At 45.5% G+C, this 22362-nt stretch overlaps 1 protein-coding gene across 1 annotated transcript; it reads left to right on the top strand.

Moving 5' to 3' along the window:
* Window positions 1-551: 551 nt before the first annotated feature.
* Window positions 552-17282, top strand: T265_14548 (hypothetical protein; the record flags this gene model as incomplete). Its single annotated transcript, XM_009174144.1, has 3 exons — window positions 552-715; window positions 7408-8089; window positions 17187-17282. Coding segments are annotated over 3 exons (867 nt in total), but the record flags the coding sequence as incomplete, so codon positions are not given.
* Window positions 17283-22362: the final 5080 nt, after the last annotated feature.

The following is a 22362-nucleotide window of genomic DNA, read 5'->3' as shown; positions in this document are numbered from 1 at the left end:
TTATCTACAAGCTAGCTATGCATATCTGGGAAAGAGGATCACCCACAGGTGTCTCTCCCACTGCCACTGCAAGTTTGTGCTGTTATTTAACTTTATTGCACTTCATGGAACATGAGATCCATGGGGAAAATGTTTTGTGAGCAGGTTCACCGAACAAAATTATCCCATTTGTTAAATCTGAGGTGTCTAAAGAAAACAAACTCCTGCGACTGATCCTATAGGGTGGCGTTTGCATTAAATACTCTTAAGGTGTTATTTTATTCTTCAGGAACACGGAGGAACGCCTAAACATGCTAAAGTGCGATTGCGTGTTTTATGTCGTGTAAACCGGCAAAAAATGCAAATCAACGATGGTCAATGCCCTTGACATTTCGCTCACTTAAACAAAATGCTACGTGCAACAAGTCACGGGAAGGTGCAAATCGGTTAGAATAACTCCCCATTAAAATAGCGACTTCAAAAACCCTATAGTTTCGACGAACTCAATTTGGATGTGCCAATAGTCTGCGGCGTGAGTGTCTAGGTATGAAGTGGCGTTTTAACCAATCCGGGCGCAGTGTTCCACGGTGGACCAGCCTCCTCGCTAACGTCCTTTGCTGCCTGCGAACGTTTTTGGCTACCTCAAGATGCAGCGGTTTTTCAGATTTGTCTTGCCCAACGAAATTCGGTCATTAACAAATGACCCAACTAATATTTTGAAACCGGTAGCAATGGGGTAAGTATCCATCTTGCTCTAAAGCGAAAACCGGAATCATTGACTGATTTTCTATGTAGTAACTAATGGATTATCGTTCAGCTGTAGCGCCCTTTCGGTGCCGAGCTGCCATGCCACCCGAAGCAAACACGAGGGCTGGGACACTGCCAGGTTGTCCAAGCCCAGACAGGGAAAGTCGATAGGCAGAGGGAATAGCATGACTGGTCTCATTCGCAAATGACCTAGATATGTTGTTCAGCTAGACATTTTGACCGCAAATCAAATGCGTTGTAGCGGCTTTTAGAGCTTATCGAAAGCCAAAAATATGATTCGTTAGACCCTCGTCGGGTCATCTTACATCGGATACTACAGCAGATCGCCTGTCTATGGGTAAATGATTCACCATCATGTACCCGATACACAGACACCGGTTTTCTACCTATACCGTCTGAAATATTTCGACCAACCACGTAGGCAAACTTAATGACAAGGGTGGGAATGGCCACACACACCACCCCCGAAGACTTCACCTGTTATTCAGACAATATCTGCATTATCGCACTAAGAATTGGATCGGCTAGGCCCGTACGCTGCCTGGGACCTGTCCAAGGCACGATGCGAGAGTCCGCTACCAGCTACCTTACGCTGTTTTTTTTCGTTACACACGGAAATCATCCTAGCTTCGGGACAGCCGTTATGTTAGACAAACAACCACCCATCCGTTATGGAGGCTGGGTTTACGGAACTGGACATGACGAAGCGGTTCTCAGTAAGCGGGGTAGGTTCTTCCCGTAGAGCTTACTCTTTATGGCACCCACTGGCATAGTCAAAAGTTGGTACATGAGTTTATGCCCTTGAATTCGTGTTTCCTGTCTTGTTGTTGGGAGATCAATGAATGCATGTGCACAATGAAACTCCAAGGGTATTTCCAATGTGTGAAGATGGCTGAGTTGAAAACAGATGATCTGTGGGTCCATGTTTTCCTTGGAGGAAGTTTTAGACGGGGGTTGACTTTGTTGCACGGGAATGCACACTTTGGTCAGGCGATGGGTGTAATATACGTCAAGTAGATAGGGATCGTAACTGGAAACAGCATTCACTTGGGGTGTCCTAGAGGTGACTGCCAGACAGTCAGCTCCAAAGGACGGGGCCAAGCATGGAAAGATGTCTAAGTCTGATCAGAAGAAGGTAACCATCTCAGATATCTTCACGTTCTTGAACGTATTGTTATCAGATGATACCGACGAGTCGGCAGCAAGATATTTTAGAAACCGGATATTGTGCGGCAGTTTCTTCGGTCCAGGTGAACATCCAGTGCCACTGATTATGCTGGTTTGATGTGTTTCACATGCTAAATCATCGTTTACCGTGCTTCATTCAGAATGGCACAAATTGCGATTTAAACATGCAAATTATCAGAAGCATGTGGGGGTCTAGAAGGGGTTTGTGTGTTGGTGCTGTCGACCGTCAGGACTGACGTTCCAATCACCCTGCGGTTTGCTAGGATCGTCGTAAGAAGTAGTGGCTAAACGATGTCACCGGTGTTCGTACTGTCAGTTCTCAGATTACCTGATTAGGTGTTTGGTGTTTTAGGCGCCTCAAACTCTTTGAGGGGAATTAACTTCGGGTTTCCCCCTTAAACAATTTCAATAATATTTGGAGTATAATTAGGGCTGGAGATAGCTGAGTGATTAAGGCATCATCATCATCATCAAGGACAGCAACATCAGTGTTGCCACTGATGCTTCACTGCCGCTAGCTTACGGACTGCAATATCCGTGGTTCGAACCCAACTTCAGCATCTCGACTGCTCCTGTCTAGGCTTGGGCAACTTGGCAGTGTCCCAGCCAGGTCGCGCCTCCTTTCGTAGGTATGAAAGCTAGGCACCTAAAGGGTTATCGAGGATGAGGTATTTGTCAACAGTGGTGTTGCGCCTCTGGTCAGTGGTGACAACCACTGTGTTAGTGTATGCGTTATCACATGTTCGGGAGCGAGAACATAAAACCTTTGAGCTCAGAGAGACTATTGGGAGTGCTCCAGAAGAGAAACAAGTAATAATAATAGTCGATCAACTGTAGTACCCTTGCGTGGCTGCCATGTCACCCGAATGAAGCACGAGGACTGAGATGCCTTCAGGTTGTCGGACCTTAGACCGGAGCGGCGGAGATTCCGGGGTTAGGTTTGAATCACGAACCTGAAAGTCAGTAAGCTCGCGCCCTTACCGCTGCCTTATTTCAAGCTTGTGCGGCAGTGAAGCATCGGTGCCAACGCTGATGTTGCTGTCTTTGGTGGTGGTGATGATGATGAATCGAGCTCAAAAGCTCAGACCAACACGTTCCTAGTCTAGCGACGTCCGAGATATAAACAGAAATGTGGTCGTTTAAGAGATTGGAGCTTTTCGTGAGAGGAGAAAGCAAAGAGCAGACCACATGCGATCACCTGAATCCTTTATGTCCTGACAGCACACTTGGACGTGTGGCACTTGACAAAAGTTATACGTTTCTCAGGGTGGAAAGGAAAGGTAAAAACTAGCGAAAGTCTACCACCATGTTGCAGGGGAAGTTTTCCCCTGTTAACGGAACGGGTTTCGGAAGTGCAGTAGGTTAGTAGATGCGCACGCAGATCCATCGGTTACTGTCGTGTCGAACGGCCTTTCTAAGCATCGAATATCATATTTGAGCTTGGAGCCTGGACTGCCGAGCTTCAACCTCGTAACTTCGAAATCACCGTTTCTAGTTTCGTCGATAACCATACAAGTGCCTTTAGTGGGTTAACACTAATTTCCACCCCATTTTTCTAAACCTGATTCCAAATTGAGTTGATCGTCTTTACCTTAATGCCGTTGGTCGAAACATTAGGTTGTTGGAACACAAGCGCCCCCAACTCTTCCGTCCTTCCCAGCTTGTTGTACACGATTCTCGTACTACCATCGACAGTAACACCAGAAGGAAGCACGAGGGCTGGGTCGCCGCCAGGTTGCCCAAGCCTAGACAGGGGAAGTCGAGAGGTCGGGTTCGAACCATGGCCTTATGGTCAGTAAATTCGTGCTCTAGCAGCCATCTCGCTTTAGGGAGCTCGTTTAACGAAGATGTATTTACTCCCACCAAACCCACACGTTTCTCTGCTAGCATTTTACCGACATCATTACCGTTAACGACAATACAACATTACTAACAGTGGCACTCAACTGCCATACTGTTTACTTACTCCAGCTGTACCCCCTACTTATCCACTTACTAGCTTCTGAGTCTATCTTTTTCGTACGATCTCAACTGGTTGGCATATCCGAAACCGCCTGGGACTTTAGCCTCAAGAAAACCTTTCTTCCGCTTCTGTGAATATTCTCCCCTCGTAATGTCCTTTCTACAAGTCACAGGCCCATCCCACAATGCAACATTTACATCATATTCAGGATTCTGGCTCTTCCGCATATCTTTCGTGTCTCTAATTCGGCGTGCGTCCTTCTGACTTCCCTTTTGTCGAGAATGTCCAGACGTAGCCTCTCCCACCCCTTATTCACCACTGCTCCAGTAAGTGCTCTACTTCCCCTCACAATCGTTTGGTCATCCAACTCGCCTTTGCTCTACAGGACGGTTTCGCTCTTCCTGGATTTCCTTAGGTAGGCCTGGGTTCCGAGTTTCCGTCAACCTTATGCTCTGCGAAACACCCATTTTGGAGATAGTTTTGGTGTTATTAGGCTCAACTGAATCTCGTTTTTGATATCCTTCAGTTGATTGTGCTGCACAATGGTCACTTCACAATACTCGAGTAGTACGCTATTTCAAGAAAACACTCCGATACCTCGACTACCACACCAGCATGAGGCAGCACAAACAGATGAAGACATCACAAACGACGGATTCAATTTTATCTTGAGTAATACGAAATGAGTGTATCCTTTTCTATTTCCTCCAGGACTGTCTGTCTATGGAGTTCTCCACCGTTTTCCCAAAATTGCAGTCATGTTTCAGGACTCGAGTAGACTTTCTCTCCAAGCCTCTACCGAGTCCCACCTTACCGATTTATTCTTATGACGTCCATTTGCCCCATATTGATGCGATTTTTCGGTATTTCATAGATCCTCTAACCGATTTCATTCTACCGTTTTTTTCCACGGAGTTCTGTCCCATTTGGTGCCGCGCTTTCACAGGATAGGTTGCATTGTCAGTACACGTAAACTACCACATTCAGAATACCAAGTTAGGAAGCTGAACGGCGTCAACTAAATGGATGTTGAGCCTGCTTATGAACTGTAACAGGTAGATAGCCACTGGCCGAGGGAAGATAGAGGCTGGAGATCGGTTTACGCATCTTCATTTATACCAACATTTACAGTGTGTGTGTGGCCACCTCACTTTCAAATCACCCCTATAAACGTCATCCCTTCGTAGACATAAACCCAAGACAGTCCATTCGTGCTTTTTAAGACAAGTCAACCACCTTACCATTGCATAGTATAGTGGTCATCCCTATCGGCCTGAGCACTTGGAGACCCCGCAGCACAGTTCCGATGAGAAGTATTGCTGAGGACTGCATTCATCCGAAAACGGGGTAGAAAACAGATTTTGGTTTTACGGGAAATGGTCTGAGGTTCATTTAAACGGACAAAAAAGACGATTCAGCTGGGGCCCTCTCAACTTGTTCGCGAACCAGAAAAGGGACTCTCCCAAATACAAGCAAACAAATCTGTTGGAACCTAATGAAATCACGTCTCAAAAACGGAAACGGAAGTGAATACCGCTCTGTTGATTGGACAGTGATTTATTTTTTATTTTTGACTGAGTTGCTAGATTTTCATCATTGACGCTATTTGTCGTCGCTTATTAACGTGCCGATGACCAAACTAAAGTAATTGATCAAGTAGTAAGTAACGGTTTTCGGCAGTCTCTCTGGGATAACTTCGTCTTTGCAAGTTGGTGGACGCATTTGTGAGCTTGCTAGAAGGAACCCATATATTCATTTAGCAACTGCTATAAACAACACTACCTGTTGATGGCCCACTGGTCAACTGAATAATCTCCCAGTTTCTGAGAGACCACCTCCTGACAGGGACCATTTTCGTCATTTCCAAAGGTAGATGACTACACAACCATCAAGCTCAGTCTCGTTGGCATTTTCCTTGTTTATGGATGGTCAGGTCGCCTACCCAGTGGCGTTATTTCATCGGAGCTGTCGTCGTCAATTCACAAGTAATTCGCTTCGAACCTCCACATAATCGACAAATGGCAGTTGCCACTGTCACAGTGTAACACATTAGTAGGCCCGTATTAGGGGATAGTTTTGAATTCTCCATAAGATTGTCTTCGAACTTTTCGTAATCAGACCCCCTGCCGAAGTCAACCTTGAGTACAATCTAATGGAGTGAAGCATCAGTGCCAACACTGATGTTGCTGTCTTTGATGATGATGATGACAATCTAATGGAACTGGAAAGTTCCTCTCACAAGGATACAGAATCCCAGAGGGATGAATATTATTTTTCATTTGCCTGTATTATATATATTATACATCATATTTGCCTGATATCCCTTCATTCGTTCATTCATTCTGGCTTGTGAATTTATAGTATTGTGTTCCGATTGCCAGTACGCTAATGCGTTCTTGTTTTGTGGCAGCAAACTGCAGAGTGGCTAAGTTTAAGTTTATCCATCCTTATCGAAGCGCCCGTACTGGCTTGCTGGTTGAGGAACTTGGTGTTGTGTTCTGCTCCAATTACATAGATTTTGCATCTCTTCGCAAACGCATTGTATGGTAGTCGGTGGACCAAATATGAACAGAGTCTTGATTAGTCACCACTACTAGCCTCCAAGGTGCACTTTTGGAAACAACATCAGGAGAAAGATACTTGTTTAACTCGTAGTTTCTGAATCTGGATTGCACTTGTGATCCAACAGCTTCTGTAAACCAAATTCGAGCCGGTTACTCATCGGCTGCAAACACGATGTCTTGAATATGAGCCTAAGCATACACAGTGTGAACCAAAAGAGTCCTTGGACGGAACTCAAATCCGCAGAACGTGTCCACTGATTGTTAAGCAGAATCTGAGGCACTGGTGTGACGTTGCCAAACGATAAATAATCGAATAACAATACAGTATTTTAGATAAGCCGTCGATTTTTCGTCCTTGCTTCTGAGAGTCAGTTTCTTAATCGATTTTCTTCGCTTTCTGTGATAACACGGGTAGCTCTGGCGCTGGCAGCTAACCGCCTGAGAGTGCAGAGCGGAAAAGAACACGCATTCCATATGGACGCTGTGAATGGTGACAGCTTAGTTGCCAGCTACATTTTGTAGCATTGGTAAGCAGAATTAATTAAGGTACAACCAGCCGTAACTTAGGAAACCAGTGGTGTAGATGACAGAGTACTATGGTTTCCTCAAACGTTCTGTTGCCAGATGCCGCTGATCTTCAGCTTGGTGTATCTAGAGTTGGTTTAGAAGATCATGGTGGTGCGCATGCCGACCACTGCAAGTCACCTGTCGCAATCCTTGTTGTCAGAACATGAGGTCCATTGCCGATTGTGAATGAAATTAAATATGTGGGCTCATCGAGACAAGCTGCTTTGTATCAGAGATTCCCTTTGAAAAAGGCGCGGTAATTCCTCCCTGATTTTATTCTATTCTGTCTAATTATTTGTTAAGTTCGCTGACAATATGTAATCCATGCGATATTCTCATTCCGGAACTCAGTCTAGCCATTTTCTTTCGGTTTCGTAGAATTCATCCAGTTCGACGTAATTGCTTAGCTGTGCAAATGCGACCAACTAAATGTGTTTCTCGTCAGATAGACGCACTCAACCACTATTCAAAACGTACCATGAAGATATATACTCGCACTGGAGACAAGGGGTTCTCCAACTTGTTCACTGGAGAGAGACGACCCAAAACAGATCGAGTGTTTCAAGCTTTGGGGACAGTAGACGAGCTGTCCTGCACGATTGCTGTCGCTCTGGCTCATATCCACCAGCACACGGCAAATGCCGATCCGAATATCAAGATTTCTACTTTGTGTGACGAATTGGAACGCATCCAGTGTCGCCTCCAGGCTGTGGGATCTTCGATAGCTACACCGCTACCCGAACCGGAAAATGAATTACCGACACCACATCCGAGAAGGACTCAACGGTACGCACATATTGATTTTCCTGACCAGGCGGTTTCCGGGGAATTGGAACCCTGGATTGACCGAATGACAACTGAACTACCACCACTACGACAGTTTATACTTCCATCCGGTGGGCTGCCTGGCTCTACCCTTCATTTGGCTCGGGCTGTCTGCCGAAGAGCCGAACGTCGTGTTGTGCTTCTGAACACAAGTGTGCCTCATCCAGTCGTGGAACCAGAGGTCATACGCTACTTGAATCGGTTGAGTGACTACCTGTTCACCGCGGCTCGTTATGTGACTCATCTGTTTGGCCTACCTGAAAAACATTACATCGTTAATCCTAAGAAATAAGCCAACTACGCCGTCTCAACTGGTGCCTTTTAGTCCTGTGATTTTCCCTCTTTCTTTCGTTGCAGTTACTGGCTTTGATTCTTTTAGTATCAGTTACTGTCTTCTTCTTTTTTACTATTGTCGTTTTCACTTTCCAGATGTATACGTATGTATCCTGGTGATGAACTCGGTCGTGGGGCAGGCAAGGTTTGCAACTTTTCTGCTTTATTTGCCCTTGTTCATAGTTCGTTTTGTAAATTTTCATCGCGACATCCTTTATTCTTGAGCTCGTTTGCCGACGACGGGTGTAACCAATGCTTGCACATTAATGGCAATGCGTTTTTGTTGCTTTGCACGTCCTAATAGATCGGACGAAACTACGGAGACTTTGTTCACCATGTTTCCTGTGGCATGATGTATTGGTGCGACGCTTGCTATGGAATGCTTATTGATGCTTGGATTGCTTCTCAGTATCCAACAGGGTGATCCTATCTAACTATTAGTAGTAGTTTACCACTAGTTTACTTCCCATGACCTTTCACTGAGCTCGAGGTGGTTCATTGGTTAGGGCGTGAACTTACTGGCCAGGAGGTCCGTGATTCGAACCCTAACTTGGCATTTCGTCTGCTCTTGTATAGGCCTGAGTAAACTGATAGTATCTTAGTATCTCTCGTGCTTTTTTCGGGTGGCATAGCGGCTAGACTCTGAAAGGGTGTTACAACTGGGCAGCCATTAACGATGACAACAATGTTAAAGTTCTAGCTTTCATCCAACTGTATACTCGCTGGCATTGAACTGTTTGACCGTGGCGGCAATTTTTCGAATGAAAAATAGTTTTTGTAAAGCAGTGGTCTGTGTTTTGGACACCCTATATGATGACATCACGGAATTGCTTTACCTGCCTCAGTTTTCATGTTCCTCTTTGACACAATCCAACTTCAGGAATGCCATTCGCTCTTTCATAAAGTAGCAAAGATGGTCAGGAATTTCACTTTTTCGATTCGTTGCTGTAATGTGTGAGGTAGCTTGAAAGGTATGGCGCTAGTTACCAACCCAATAGTCTCTGTTTCAATTGCAGTCTTAATATGACATCTGGAAGCTGTGTCGATATGGTTATGTTCATGATAACTAAGCGGTTCGTTTCGGCCGCTCGGTGTTTGCTTTCCAGCCGTCACATTTTGATACAAGCAGCTCGAGCCAAATGAATTCGTTCAGCTTACTAAAACGTTAATCGGGGTGAATTCTAGCCCCTCCTAACACCAACGGCCAAGTGCGGTAGTCCCCTCGTCAAGGAACCCCTCAACCAGTTATAACATTCACCGAAGTGATGATTTTAGAAAACCTGGAGGTTTCTATAGGATACGTCTAGTAAGCTAAAAGCTTGGAATTCGACAAGAGATGCCTCCTAGGCGGCTTTTTCCTCTATGCCTGTAATATCGTTTAAGACCTCTGGTGCTAGTTAGGCGGTTGCCTGACGAAACGGCAGAGAGCCCTCAGAGCAAAACCAAGACATGCGGTTGTTAGGCGAAAGTGAGCTAATCGGTGGGCAGTGACTTCTGGGCAATAGCCAACTAGTTTACTCATAGTAGTAAGGAGTAGCTCGGAAGGATGATTCACATCTGACCAGCCATCATTCGAGGAGCCGGTCAAGACGTGACCACGTGGTGTGACTTCCGTGGCTGAAGAATGAGTGGCACCTAGTGCGAGTTGCTCACACTGCTGATCAGCCCTTCGTGCCCGAACATTGTAGTCTGCAGCTACTAACCGGGAGGTCTTCAACTCAGATTTCTCAGCAGACTCGTAAGTTGCGTAATGTTGATAATTCGCAGTAAGGACCACTGGCGCTGCATCTCTGCTGTTTGGTTTAGGCTAAGAGGACGGATTATCGATATTCAAAGGCTCACTGAATTTATTCGCTGGGCTCACTCAGCAGCTTCCAGCAAGCAATGGAGCAAGGGACCCCGATGAACACTGAGAACTGCAACACGACAACATGTGATAAGTTCGCTTACGAAACAGGTCATTTTCCCGATACTCGATCCCGTCATATTAGAGGGTTGATTAAATGGTCGAGGTATGTTCAAAGTTCGAGACTTCCTCTGTTTACCAGGGGTTCTTGGTACGAACTCTGCCCTTGGTCTTTCAATCGCCTCTATCTAACTTTAGGTGACTTTACAGTATTTAAGCTCTCATGCGTCCCTTCAAGCTGCATGTCAACAATGCACCGAAAATGTACCACACCTAAATTCGGTCCCAATAGTTGCTTGAGCTTGAGCTCGAGATAGCTCAATAGTTAAGGCGCAAACTTGTTGATCGGAGGGTCTGTGGTTCGACCGCTCTCGCCTAGTCTTTGGCAACCTTACAGAATCTCAGCCTTTGGGCTTCCTTAAGGTGGCGTGGCAGCTAGACACCACAGGTTTTTATCTCATCCTTTCACACCACAGCTTCAGGAGCATATGGTCCATCGGGTTTGTCAAAAATTATAACCGAGCACATCACCACACCAGAATAATGGAGGCTGATTGGTACTCAGGTGTCGTGAAGCGAAGTTTTTAAAATATCTCGGCTGATCGACGATGCTGAATATCCACGACTGGGGCGTACAAAATGTACCTATAAAACGATCTTCCGCCCTGGCGCAGCGGTACAAGTGTTAGCAGCGGCGTTTCCTCTTGTTACTTGAATCAGCTACTTGGCGGGACAAGAAGGTGTCTCCTTGTTGATTCTAGAACCCGGGATGCGAGGTGGAAGTGGTCAGATTTCTAGCGTGCAGAACCGCCTTTTCTTTGAATTGCGAAACTACTGTCCGAAAGGTTTGTAATTTGAACCCAATCTTTTGGTTGTTCATGTCTAAACGTCGGCAACCTGGTATTGTTACGTCCGTCGCTGTTCCTTCAAGTTGCACGGCAGCTATGCACCACCTTTTTATGCCGCAACTTGACAAAAAAAACTCATGAATTCACTTCGTCTATCACAACAGACTCAGACCTAATGTACCTTCCGAGATGTGACATTCACTGTCATTTCTTGAATTCCCGCAGCGGAACTTATTCTAGAAGGGGGACGTACCAACAGCATCCAGACTTTCCGGGGATGCGAGGTGGAAGTGGTCAGATTTCTAGCGTGCAGAACCGCCTTTTCTTTGAATTGCGAAACTACTGTCCGAAAGGTTTGTAATTTGAACCCAATCTTTTGGTTGTTCATGTCTAAACGTCGGCAACCTGGTATTGTTACGTCCGTCGCTGTTCCTTCAAGTTGCACGGCAGCTATGCACCGAACTGGTGCCATGGCTGGAACATTATTATTGCTATTGGCTTTATCAGGTTAAACACGGTAACTTTGATAGAACAGACTGCACCACCAAATAAAGCCTTACGTCCCGATTGTGACAGCTCTTAAGGACTTCCTGAACACGATTCCGACTGCGAGAAAACTGATTTGCTTGTTTGTTGTGGCCCTACATTGAGACAAATGAGGATGGCAACCACAATAATTGTGTTTACTCTTATCAGCAGGGCTCGAATTAAGAGTCAGACTTCGTTTCTGTACCGATCCAAAGCGGAAGGCCATCCCTCTCACAAAGGCTGTGACGCATAACGACACAAATAAATTGCTGGAGGGGGTGTTGCGTTACTCACGCGTGAATTCAGCTTTGGCATTTTTTGTGCATGTTGCGATGTTGTTGCCCTGGAAATCTTTTCCCTGTTGCATTTGACGGTTTTCAATCCAATTTCAAGCGAAATGTAGAATTCTCATTGTTCACCCCCCAATTTCCGCGACACTAGGTGACTTCTAGCTGAGAGTGGCAAATCTTGATTGTTCTCTATCGTGTCCGAGAGTTCAGCACAAGTACCACTGTGCACTCAGTCGTTCTCCAATTTATGTTCTTGGATTGAAGCACAGCATGGGTGATCACGCGTAGCTTTTCTTAATATCGCGGATTGACTTCAGTGAGGCCGCAGACAAACCACGTTCTCAGCCACAGAGAACACCAAAATCTTTTTGACAAGAACGTTTTCAGGGAGTGGAGTTGTAATATAACAGTTTAAACAGCTTTGACCGGAGGTCTTTGTTGCATTTCACACTGATTGTAGCAAAACTTCCAAATATGCTACTCCCAAAAGTGAACTCGTAGGTGGGGGTACTATACTGTCCTAATGGATACCACCTATAAGATCGACCGACTATTGCCACCTGTGTTTACCTCTTAGGCAAGGATTACTCTATCCAATGTTCTTGCCAATCCTCATCCGATACGATCCATACTAGTTCGTTAACATGAGAATGGCGTCCTTATGGTCGCTCTGGTTCTGCTAAACTTTTAATTCGGGCACTTCTTCACCAAACTGAAATGAGAGCTTCAAACGAAGGTGCCTACCGGAAACAAGTGAGCCATGATATAACGGCAAGAACAGTTCTTGCTATCAGAAACTGGACCAATACTGAGATATCTTAGGTTGCTCCACCCAACACCGTCTTCGTTGGTACGCATGGCGCTTCCGCGGCATGTCCTAACAAGGGCCTCTTCACACCCAGCCCGGACGGATTATCGATCCAATTATGTCAAGTCATTGATCAGTGGCGGAACTTTGCAGCCGTAGTGATATATCCATGTCAATCACAAGGTACGCGTAAATGACGGTGTTTTCGTCTCATCGTCATTACCAGAATCAGAAGCTTTTCTTCGACAAGTTACGATTATTCTCCCTGCTAGGGTTTTATCGGCGTTTCATTAGCTGGAGTACCGCAAACAGAAGTAGTATCCTTTTGGTTCCAGCAGTATCTCAGCACATATTTATGTGACTGCTTTTCACCACACCGTCCTGCAGTTCGATCTCATTTTTGGTAGTCTCTCGCGGAGAAAATGCCCAGAATTTACGTTGACGCGATAAATTCAATTCTGTGACAAGCCTCCTACCCAATCTCATACAACACTCCCTTGTAACGACCGTTATTCGAGTGCACGTGAGGTGTTTTGTAACCTTGAAGGGTTTCCGCCCACTAACAAAACACTATTTTCTGGTCACAAAGGCAATTTACTTGCATGAAACAACTCCTAAGCGCTTAGCCTCCACTTTGTTACCTCCTCATGAGCCCTCGCTTGCAAGAGCATGTCAAATCTAACAATGTTTGACAGTACTTTTATTCGCAGTCTCGTGGTTACTTCGTCGTATGTAAACACCCTCGGTCTTCTCAGAAAAAGACGCGGCTGCATGAAGTATTCCTACTGTCATCACAAATATAAACCAAAAGATATGAGGCGCGTTCAACTAATATTGGCTTATCACTGGTCATATTTTGATTTGTTTCTTACAAATTGAGCCCGGTGTATTTGGTTTTATCTGGTAAGCGTAATGATGACAAGGATACCAATGACACTGTCAACTGATTGTCTTTGAATCGCAAAACTTCAGCGTCCGAAGCGTTCCTTATGAAGAAGGCACGCTGTACGCCCGGTGTGAAAATTTGGGTTTATGAGAACTATTTCCTCTAAGTGCTGCGTGAGTGATTGGGGGGATGCTGTAATAAACCTTAACCACCTGAGCTAATCGAACAGGAGACATGCAATTCAGTTCAATATTTACAGAACCCAGGTGAACTACTGCTCTGTTCCGCAGGTGATTAACTCTCGAGAAACTCGATTGTAGTGCTCTCGGAGCTAAACCTTTAAATGAATGCTTGGCGGCTCCATGCGCCTCTTTATTTTGTCCACGGTGAGACCGATCGCGGAACCCTTCTGTATCAGTGATTTTCCCAGTAAAATCTTTGCCGTTTTGAATAAACCACAAAGTTCTTCACGTGGAATTTTTCACACTTCAGCATTTGTGTTCAACGCTTCTTGACAAATGACGACTATCATCGGGCTTGTGTGATTGAAGCTCTGGATAAGCTGGAATGTTGAACGCTTTGTTTTATACTTCAGATTCAACTTATTCTGAAAATCCTGGGAGCACTGTACAGCTGTTTGGCCCATGTTAGTCATTATCGTCACTACTGACAGCGACACTAGATGAAAACACCGATGTTTCACTGTCGTACAATCACGTCAATTGATTTGAGTAAAGCTGTGATGGAAACAAGAGAAAAACAGGATGAGGAGGGGCCTAGCACAAATATCCAATGTACCCGTACCTCCAACATTCAGTCTGACAATCTGGATAGAAACTGACTGAGACCAGCTAGCCGCCGTATTCTTCAGGCCAACACAGAGGAGGTCACGTGGACCCTATTCTGGAGGATAAACACCACCCAAATATTTTAGTGTCCTCCTCATCCCCTTCTGGGATGTCATATTTTTTTACACCCCTGAGTTTCTGCCGCTCCAAATTAGGCTTGCAAAACAGCACTGTTCTCGGAAGGCGGTAACTAGGCATGCGTAGCTCATCGCCTAGACACTGGGTGACAGTGCCAGATTGATTCCTTGACTGAAGTGCCTTCTGTTTCACCAAACACCCGTTTCTTGATCACCCTTGCTGCGAATTCGCTGTATTCTGGAGGAAAACACCACCCAAATATTTTAGTGTCCTCCTCATCCCCTTCTGGGATGTCATATTTTTTTACACCCCTGAGTTTCTGCCGCTCCAAATTAGGCTTGCAAAACAGCACTGTTCTCGGAAGGCGGTGGTGTCCTCCTCATCCCCTTCTGGAATGTCATATTTTTTTTACACCCTTGAGTTTCTGCCGCTCCAAATTAGGCATGCAAAACAGCACTGTTCTCGGAAGGCGGTAACTAGGCATGCGTAGCTCATCGCCTAGACACTGGGTGACAGTGCCAGATTGATTCCTTGACTGAAGTGCCTTCTGTTTCACCAAACACCCGTTTCTTGATCACCCTTGCTGCGAATTCGCTGGTTCCAACTATAGTTCTGAGAGATCGGCGACCAAAAACCTGTACGTCTCGTACATTTCAACAGAAGTGGCCATATATCGCAGCCATACAGCAGAACAGCCCGCACTGTTTTGCGGTACACTTGTCCATTGGGACCAAGTGGCATGCCTTTTTATGCCGCAAATTGACAAAAGCAGCTCGTGAGTGGACTCCGTCTATCACAACAGACTCAGACCTAGTGTACCTTCCGAGATGTGACATTCACTGTCATTTCTTGAGATGGCTCAAGTGGTTGGAGCGCAAATTTACTGACTTGAAGGTTCGTGGTTCGAACCCCACCTACGCCTCTCGACTTCCCCTGTCTAGGCTTGGGCAACCTGGCGGTATCTCAGCCCTCGTGCTCCCTTCGGGTGTCAAGGCACCGAAAGGGCGCTACAGCTGACCAATTAAATTCTTGAATTCGTAGATACATTATCAAAGACTACGTCCCGCAGCAGACCTTATTCTAGAAGGGGTCTACCGACAGCATCCAAACTTTTCGTAGTTGATTTCCCCCTGCTAGGTCAAGGGTTGACCACTTTTCTGCTTGCATCACTGAATTAGTTATGCAAAACGTAACTTTTCAGTAAATGGTGATTCGGCGTGCACATGACCAAGGCGACGCAGCTTTTGACACATGGCGCATCCCCTGACTAAAGTCTCCATTGAAGTTTCTATGAGGTCTTGATGCCTCTCGAAATTTGCGATGAAATCTATCGGTTTGCTTGTTCGAGAGATATTTTCAAATAGTACCCAAAGAGCACTAGTTTATTACTGTGCTGCAAATCCGGTTCATGTTGACTGTATATTAGGTAATTTTTTAGAAATGTACCTTTCATCCGGACAGACGAAACTTACGCTTAGGGGAGCCCATTGATAAGCGCGAGCAACTAACTGTGAGTTTCATTGTTCAGATCCAGCATTGACTTTTTGCTAGCCCCTGACTGGGTTTGGGTGACCTATTCGTATCTGTGGTTAGGTTTTCTCTGGCTTCAATCGCAGCGGTAGATCAGGCATTTGCTTTTCTCACGCTGTGGATGAGCATTAAACATCCATTTCAGGCTTGGTTGGTTGATTGCGCAGGTACAAGTTTACCATCAACTAGTTTTTCTGCACCATATGTGACCCTACTGAGTATGCTTGACTGTATAATGTATGTGGTGCTGTTACTCCTGTCGTTTCAATCCTAGCTTCTGGGTATCTCAGATGATCATGCAGCGAAGTTGCTTCATACGTATACGGCTCTGGCAGCAAACAGTTTACTAGATCGAAGGTCAATCTATGCAAGCATAGATGCAACAGCACAATTTTCTGCATGACATCGGTGTGTTGACCATTACCTCAACCATTGTTGTGCTAGGTTTCTGATACCCCAGACTCGCATAAGAAGTGCACCGGCGTGGCTGAGACTAAGTTCGATGTGGGGTTCGTCGGATTGTGAATTTGCAAATACCTGCGTTAACCTTTTCTTCCTTAATTGGTTGCATAACTTGGACTTTTTTCATAATGACAAAATTTATCATGCTAGAAGTTAAAAACAGGTCGGATCTTACCTTGAACAGTGAAGTTTCGCTCCGAACCGACAGTTCCGTAACCTATGGGCGAGTCGTTCAGCTGTGGCACTCTTTCGGTGCATAGCTGCAGTGCAATGTAAGTGACAAAGTTTCTGAGGTTCTGCAAAGTTACTCAATCCTAGGCAGGAACAACCAGAAAGCCACGGACCTTTGGATGCAATGGCCGCTGAGCTATTTCAAACTCATTCAAACTCAAACTCATTCCCTGTCTAGGCTTGGGCGACCTGGCAGTATCCCAGCCCTCGTGCAACCTTCGGGTGGCATGGCAGTTAGGCACCGGAAGGGTGCTACAGCTGAACGGTTTTTTTTTCAAACTCATTTGTGAACAACGACTGATGAAGTCACCGATAAATTACTGCTGGGTAATGCCCGATTAGATAGAAGTGAACGAGTGAATTGATATGGAGTATCGTGGGGACAATCGGGGACGGGGGTTTTGGTGCACCACTCACCTTCAAAAGCTAATGACGATCAGCAGAAAATGTCGCTTGGTGAAGAATTCGACAAGTTAGCTATTCATCTTGTTACCAGTTTGTTTTGCGAGTCAATAGAAGGTAACCGGTGATCATCCCACTTGATGTGCCTTCTATCAATCCTTATTCTCCCTTACTTTTCTAAGGGTGGCGGAGGTGGCGGACATATTCGCGATGCTGGTGGTTCATTCGGGAAACGTGAGGCCAAACACGAAGAGGAGTACTTCCATCGCAAAGTAAGTCCCGTAACTCCTCAGCAGAGTCGCCGCACCCCTGGTCACATTCCCTAATCTTGCGGTTTGCCTGGACTGTTTCCTGTGGAGAACAGTTTTTCACATATTTTCAACATTACTGCGAATATTCTAAAATCATATCAGTCACGTGTCCATGTCTTATCAAATCTGTCTTTTCCTGTTGGATGCAACAGACGTTTGCATGGTGAATCGTCTTGTTTCCACTTTTTTCGTCTCCAGAAACACCGTTGTTTCATAGTCGTCACCGGACTGTCGGGGCTACTGCACCATTTGTTGTTATAAGTGACCAGAGCTCCACTGATTTAACCAGCTTTCACATTGCGTGCACAGTACAAGTGATTCTGTTTGCTACCTCTCTTGAATAAACAGAGCCTGCCCCTATAGTTTAGTGGAGCCACAATACAGCCCTTCGAGTTTTCGAGCTTTTTTGCTTTTCTTAAAGCACTTACCCTAGTAGCATGACCCCGACTTGCTTGTATATTGTGATTCGGGTCGACCATTTCCGCCTCCCTGGATGGGGACCCGGGATTCAACTCACCAGCGGTTAATGACACTGGCAGGAACGGCCCAATCGCTCCGTCAGTAACTCTCTTGCATCAATGCTGCTGCCTTCAATACGTAGCTGCTCACTTCTCAAACTAACTGAATATGCCATCGCCTCCAAGGTGTGTCCAGGCTGTCTCACACTCCCATTTTTCGGTGATCGAAACTAGTAGCTGGTACATACTTTACAGATGATAAATCGAGTTCAATCGTTTGAATTGCAGAGTACATGATGTTTTCATCTTGGAAGGCTACTCTTATGTTAGCCTTGTTTAGAATCTTTCGAATGCACTCAGACGTTTCTGTTTTATGTTGAATAAAAGGAGTCCCAATCCATTCCCTGTCGAGTTTCGCCACAGGTACTAATACCCTTCTTAAATGGCGCTTAATCAAACTGGGTGAATATCCACCGCCTCGAATTTTGTTCTTTACCTCAATTTGAACCACTCTCCCATCAACTTGTTCCGTACAGGGGGCTTTTACAGGGTTAAACATTGATGAGGCATTACTAATTACTACAAACTTCAGGTGGACAGACAAATAGTTCAAACATGCACCAGCATTTGCTGGCTTCTAATACACTCTTGTTATGGGTTTCCCACCAACTTTGTCACACACTAAGAAGAGTAATGTGCCCGAAGTTGACTGTATCTTCACACTAAATTTGATGTGGTGATAGATAAATCAACATTGTCACACTTGGTTGTTGGTCTGTTCGCCGAGCTTGGCAGTTGGATTGCAAACGTTTCATCACCAATTGAGGTGACATCATCAGTGCAGGGTTGAGTGGGTGAATTCCTCCTCTTCCGCCTCTGAGTATGTAGTTTTTAAACAGTATCTGCTAGTTCTGAGAGCGGTAGTTTGCTTGCTGTGAATTTGACTTGGTCTCAATCTCTTGGTTTTTTTCTTTGGGCCCCTTCAATTCGACAGTTATGTGTGTGGTTGTTCTGTTGTGATTCGGCCGTTATCTTCTTGCTTTGTGGTGTGACTTTGTTCCCTTGCTTGGTTGATTCAATGGCCTGTTTTTAGTTATTGTCTTCCTTTGATCCAATTAGTCCGTTGGTCGTCGCCAGGTTTCTTGGCTCAGAGTCCCGTGACTGTGAAGTTCTTTTGCTCGTAATGGCTGATAGACTGGGTCAATGTTGATGTGTTTATTGATCGGTTCTTGTGTGGAGTACCACGCCTCGGCAAACTTTCGCCTCCGTTTTGTTCTTGCGTGAGCAAGTATTTGAACATTGTTCCAATTGAACTTGTGTCATTCTCTGTCTCAATTCACGAAGACAAAGAGGGACACAAGTTCAATTGCTTCTCTTAAGCGAGTTGATTACGTTATCGTTTTGGTTTCATTCAAATGTATGTTTGTGCTAGCTATTACCATTTGGCATATCGATGGTAGCGAGTACACTGGGGACGGTGGCAGGATCGACTCTTTTCAAACAAAATGGATTTCAGTTACTGTTCGTTGGTCTTGCTTTCATGATAAATAGCGAATCACGGTCATCATCATCGACAACATGACATCAGTGTTCAACACCGAGGCTTCACTGCCGTACAACCATGATTTATTTGAAAGAAAAGAATAAAGGTGAACGTGGAATAGACTAGGTTACTACAATCATTCCAAAGTGCCTGCACCTCCAGACATTCAATCAGGCATCCTGGATAGAAACTGACAACAAGAACGCCACTGACATCGGATGGCAGCCATATCTTGTAATGCCCCCAACCAGGTGCCGTGGGAATCACACGATACCTATCCTGGAAGGCGAGTTGCACCGACAGCATCCAAGCGTTTCGTAAGCTCCTTCATATCCCTCTGCCAAGTCAAGGGTTGGCCATCTCTCTGTTTACGCCACGCTTAGTTGGACATGAAGAACAGCACTCTTGGGCAAACGATTGTTCGGCATCTCAACACATGTCCTAACCAACGCAGCTTCTTCAATGGAAGTACCCGTTCCACAACCGAAAACGCGCTTTCTAACAGTCTCATTACGGATTCGCAGACACCAACCCACACGAGCTACGGTTCTGAGACAACGATTGGCGAACACCTGAAGACGTCTCAGTTCCGCTGCTCGAATAGGCCAAGTCTCAGCCATACAACAAAACAGCCTGTACTTTAGCTAACTAATACAACTTCCAGTACCTCTCCCTGGATGGTAAGTGGTGCGTTGTGACTGCGTGTCCATGAGCATGACCTCACATTTTGTGGGTGCAAAGTGCGTACCAAAGGACGGGATAACTTTGGTCAGTTCATATAAAAACACCTGCGCCTTCTCTTGGAAGATAGGAACGATGTCATCTGTGTGCTCACACATGTGTCCGCAGTATTGCAGAAGCGCCACTGGTTGGTATTTTTGGGACTGGTCATTTCGATGCACAACCCAAATCTGCCGTCCAAAGAAATTTGGGACGGGATGGCTCAAGTGGTTAAAGCGCGAATTTACTGACGGGAAGGTCCGTAGTTCGAACCCCCCCTCCGCCTCTCAACTTCCCCTGTCTAGGCTTCGGCAACCTGACAGTATCCCATCCCTCGTCCTTCCCTCGACTAGCATTGCGGCTAGGCACCGAAAGGGTGTTTCAGCTGAACGATTTACTTTTTCCCACAGAAATGACAGTTACCAGTGCAACTGAAGCGTTGTACTGAAGCATTTTCTACTTTCCCGGCAGCTCGTAGTCTGATTGGTGGTTGTTATTGCTAGTTAACCACGGTATTGTTTAAAATGGAACCATCACGACGATTAGGATATTCGACCTCATCTGAGCACAGTCTCTCTTTGAGTCGAATTAAGATGATGATGATGATGAGGATCACTGCACTATCATACGGAGACTCCGCGGCCGTTCAAATTGGCAGCATTCTGAAATATGGCACTAGATTTCATATTTCAGAGCCATCGCTATCCTTAGAAGACGGTGATGATAGCTTCGTCAGAATTCCTATCCAGACTTATCGGCTTAGAGACTTTTAGGGAGCACTCATATGTGCCGTCATCAGATTAATAGCTTTCGCCATCGTTTTCAGTTGGGCAACTTCATCATGTCTTTTCGATAAATCTTATTATTCCATTCGAGGTTGTGTTCTTATTTCACCGACTATTCCCATAATGATGTCCCTCTACATCGATTAACGGATTTCCACTCCTCCCCCGTGTCCTGACAAAGTCCATGGAGGTAAGTTAGGCAGATCAGCCTTCTTCAATTGCATTACGGGCTGCCCATGTACTTTATATGTGTGCTATGGATGGTGCTCAGTTGTCGTCAGCAACCCCTGTTTCATTTGTTTTCGGAGACGCGTATCAGCTAGTTTGTGGCGTATGTAAATTCTCCTCCTAAAATACTGGACATTCTGGGCTTTTGAGCCTACAACGGTACCAGAGATAACTTTCTGTAAACGTCGTCTCACAGACCAAGCTGAGACTAGCTTAACAGTAGCTAAACATGTGCAGTGTGATGCGGATGACCAGACCGCCTTTAGCATGAACTGTGGATCTTAGTATTCCTATGTGACTTGACAAATGTGGGCCACCAGCCGGTCATGCTGATGGCCTTAGAACCGCTCCTCCCTGTTCACCCTCCGGTCTTAAGCACTGCGGTTTATACAGGTGCGCGGAGAGTTCAGTTTGCTGCACATCCAGCTCAACGCGAACCGCATGTGACAGGCCTACCCGTAAACGGATATCAACCATCTCTTTCGAAGCGCGGGTGGTTACATTGCGGATGCATGGTTTGTGATTAACCTTCGGCTTGGTTAATTCGATTGGTGGATTCTTGTGGTCCGGATAAGTTCAAAGTCTAGAGGGACCAAAATGAATCAAATTAAAGACACGTGGTTCACGTCACTTCTCGTGCTTCCAGTGGGTTGTGTGGCTGGTGTACCCACAAGAAGCGTCGCATCTTTTACATGTCGGTAAATAAATTGCCGGTCAGTGTGTTCGAAAATTCGTAGCTCGGGCGTTTTTTGGTTGGTTCGCCGATCTTGGCAATGAGCTTGCAAATGTTTCGCCTCCAGTCGTGAAAACACCGTCAGTGCACAATTGAGTGGTAGTACTTGTCCCTTACCTATCCACGTTTACAGTTTTCATGTGATTAGCTAATCGGTGCATACTTTTAATCCTATTGGCCCATTCGCAATCTTTGTTGCGTTGTGGTCTGGACAGATTGGACCATGTGGGGTTGTCCGTCACTGACCTTTCCTATGCAGTATTGTCGCTCGTGTTTGTGGAAGACGTTAGAAGCAGTTTGACAATAAGATATTTTGAGGCTTTTACCGGGGCTAGAAATCTTGTAGTTCTCCATGACATGCTCTCCGACATTTGTTGATAGGATCTTGCCCAATACACAGGTTAAAACCGAACGAGTAATGATTTCCTGTCGGAAGATATTTCCAATCATTCCTTTCGGCAGCCGATTCACTGTTTGATATTTACACTATCTCACCACAGTCGGAAACACCTGGGTCTTCGTTTGATCGATAGATGGCTTTCAAGGCATGAGGCTCAAGACTGCCAACTAGCACTGGCTA

Source organism: Opisthorchis viverrini (assembly GCF_000715545.1).
Source record: "Opisthorchis viverrini unplaced genomic scaffold opera_v5_212, whole genome shotgun sequence".
In the NCBI taxonomy this organism is placed as follows: Eukaryota; Metazoa; Platyhelminthes; class Trematoda; order Opisthorchiida; family Opisthorchiidae; genus Opisthorchis; species Opisthorchis viverrini.
This window is presented reverse-complemented; position numbering and strand designations above follow the sequence as displayed.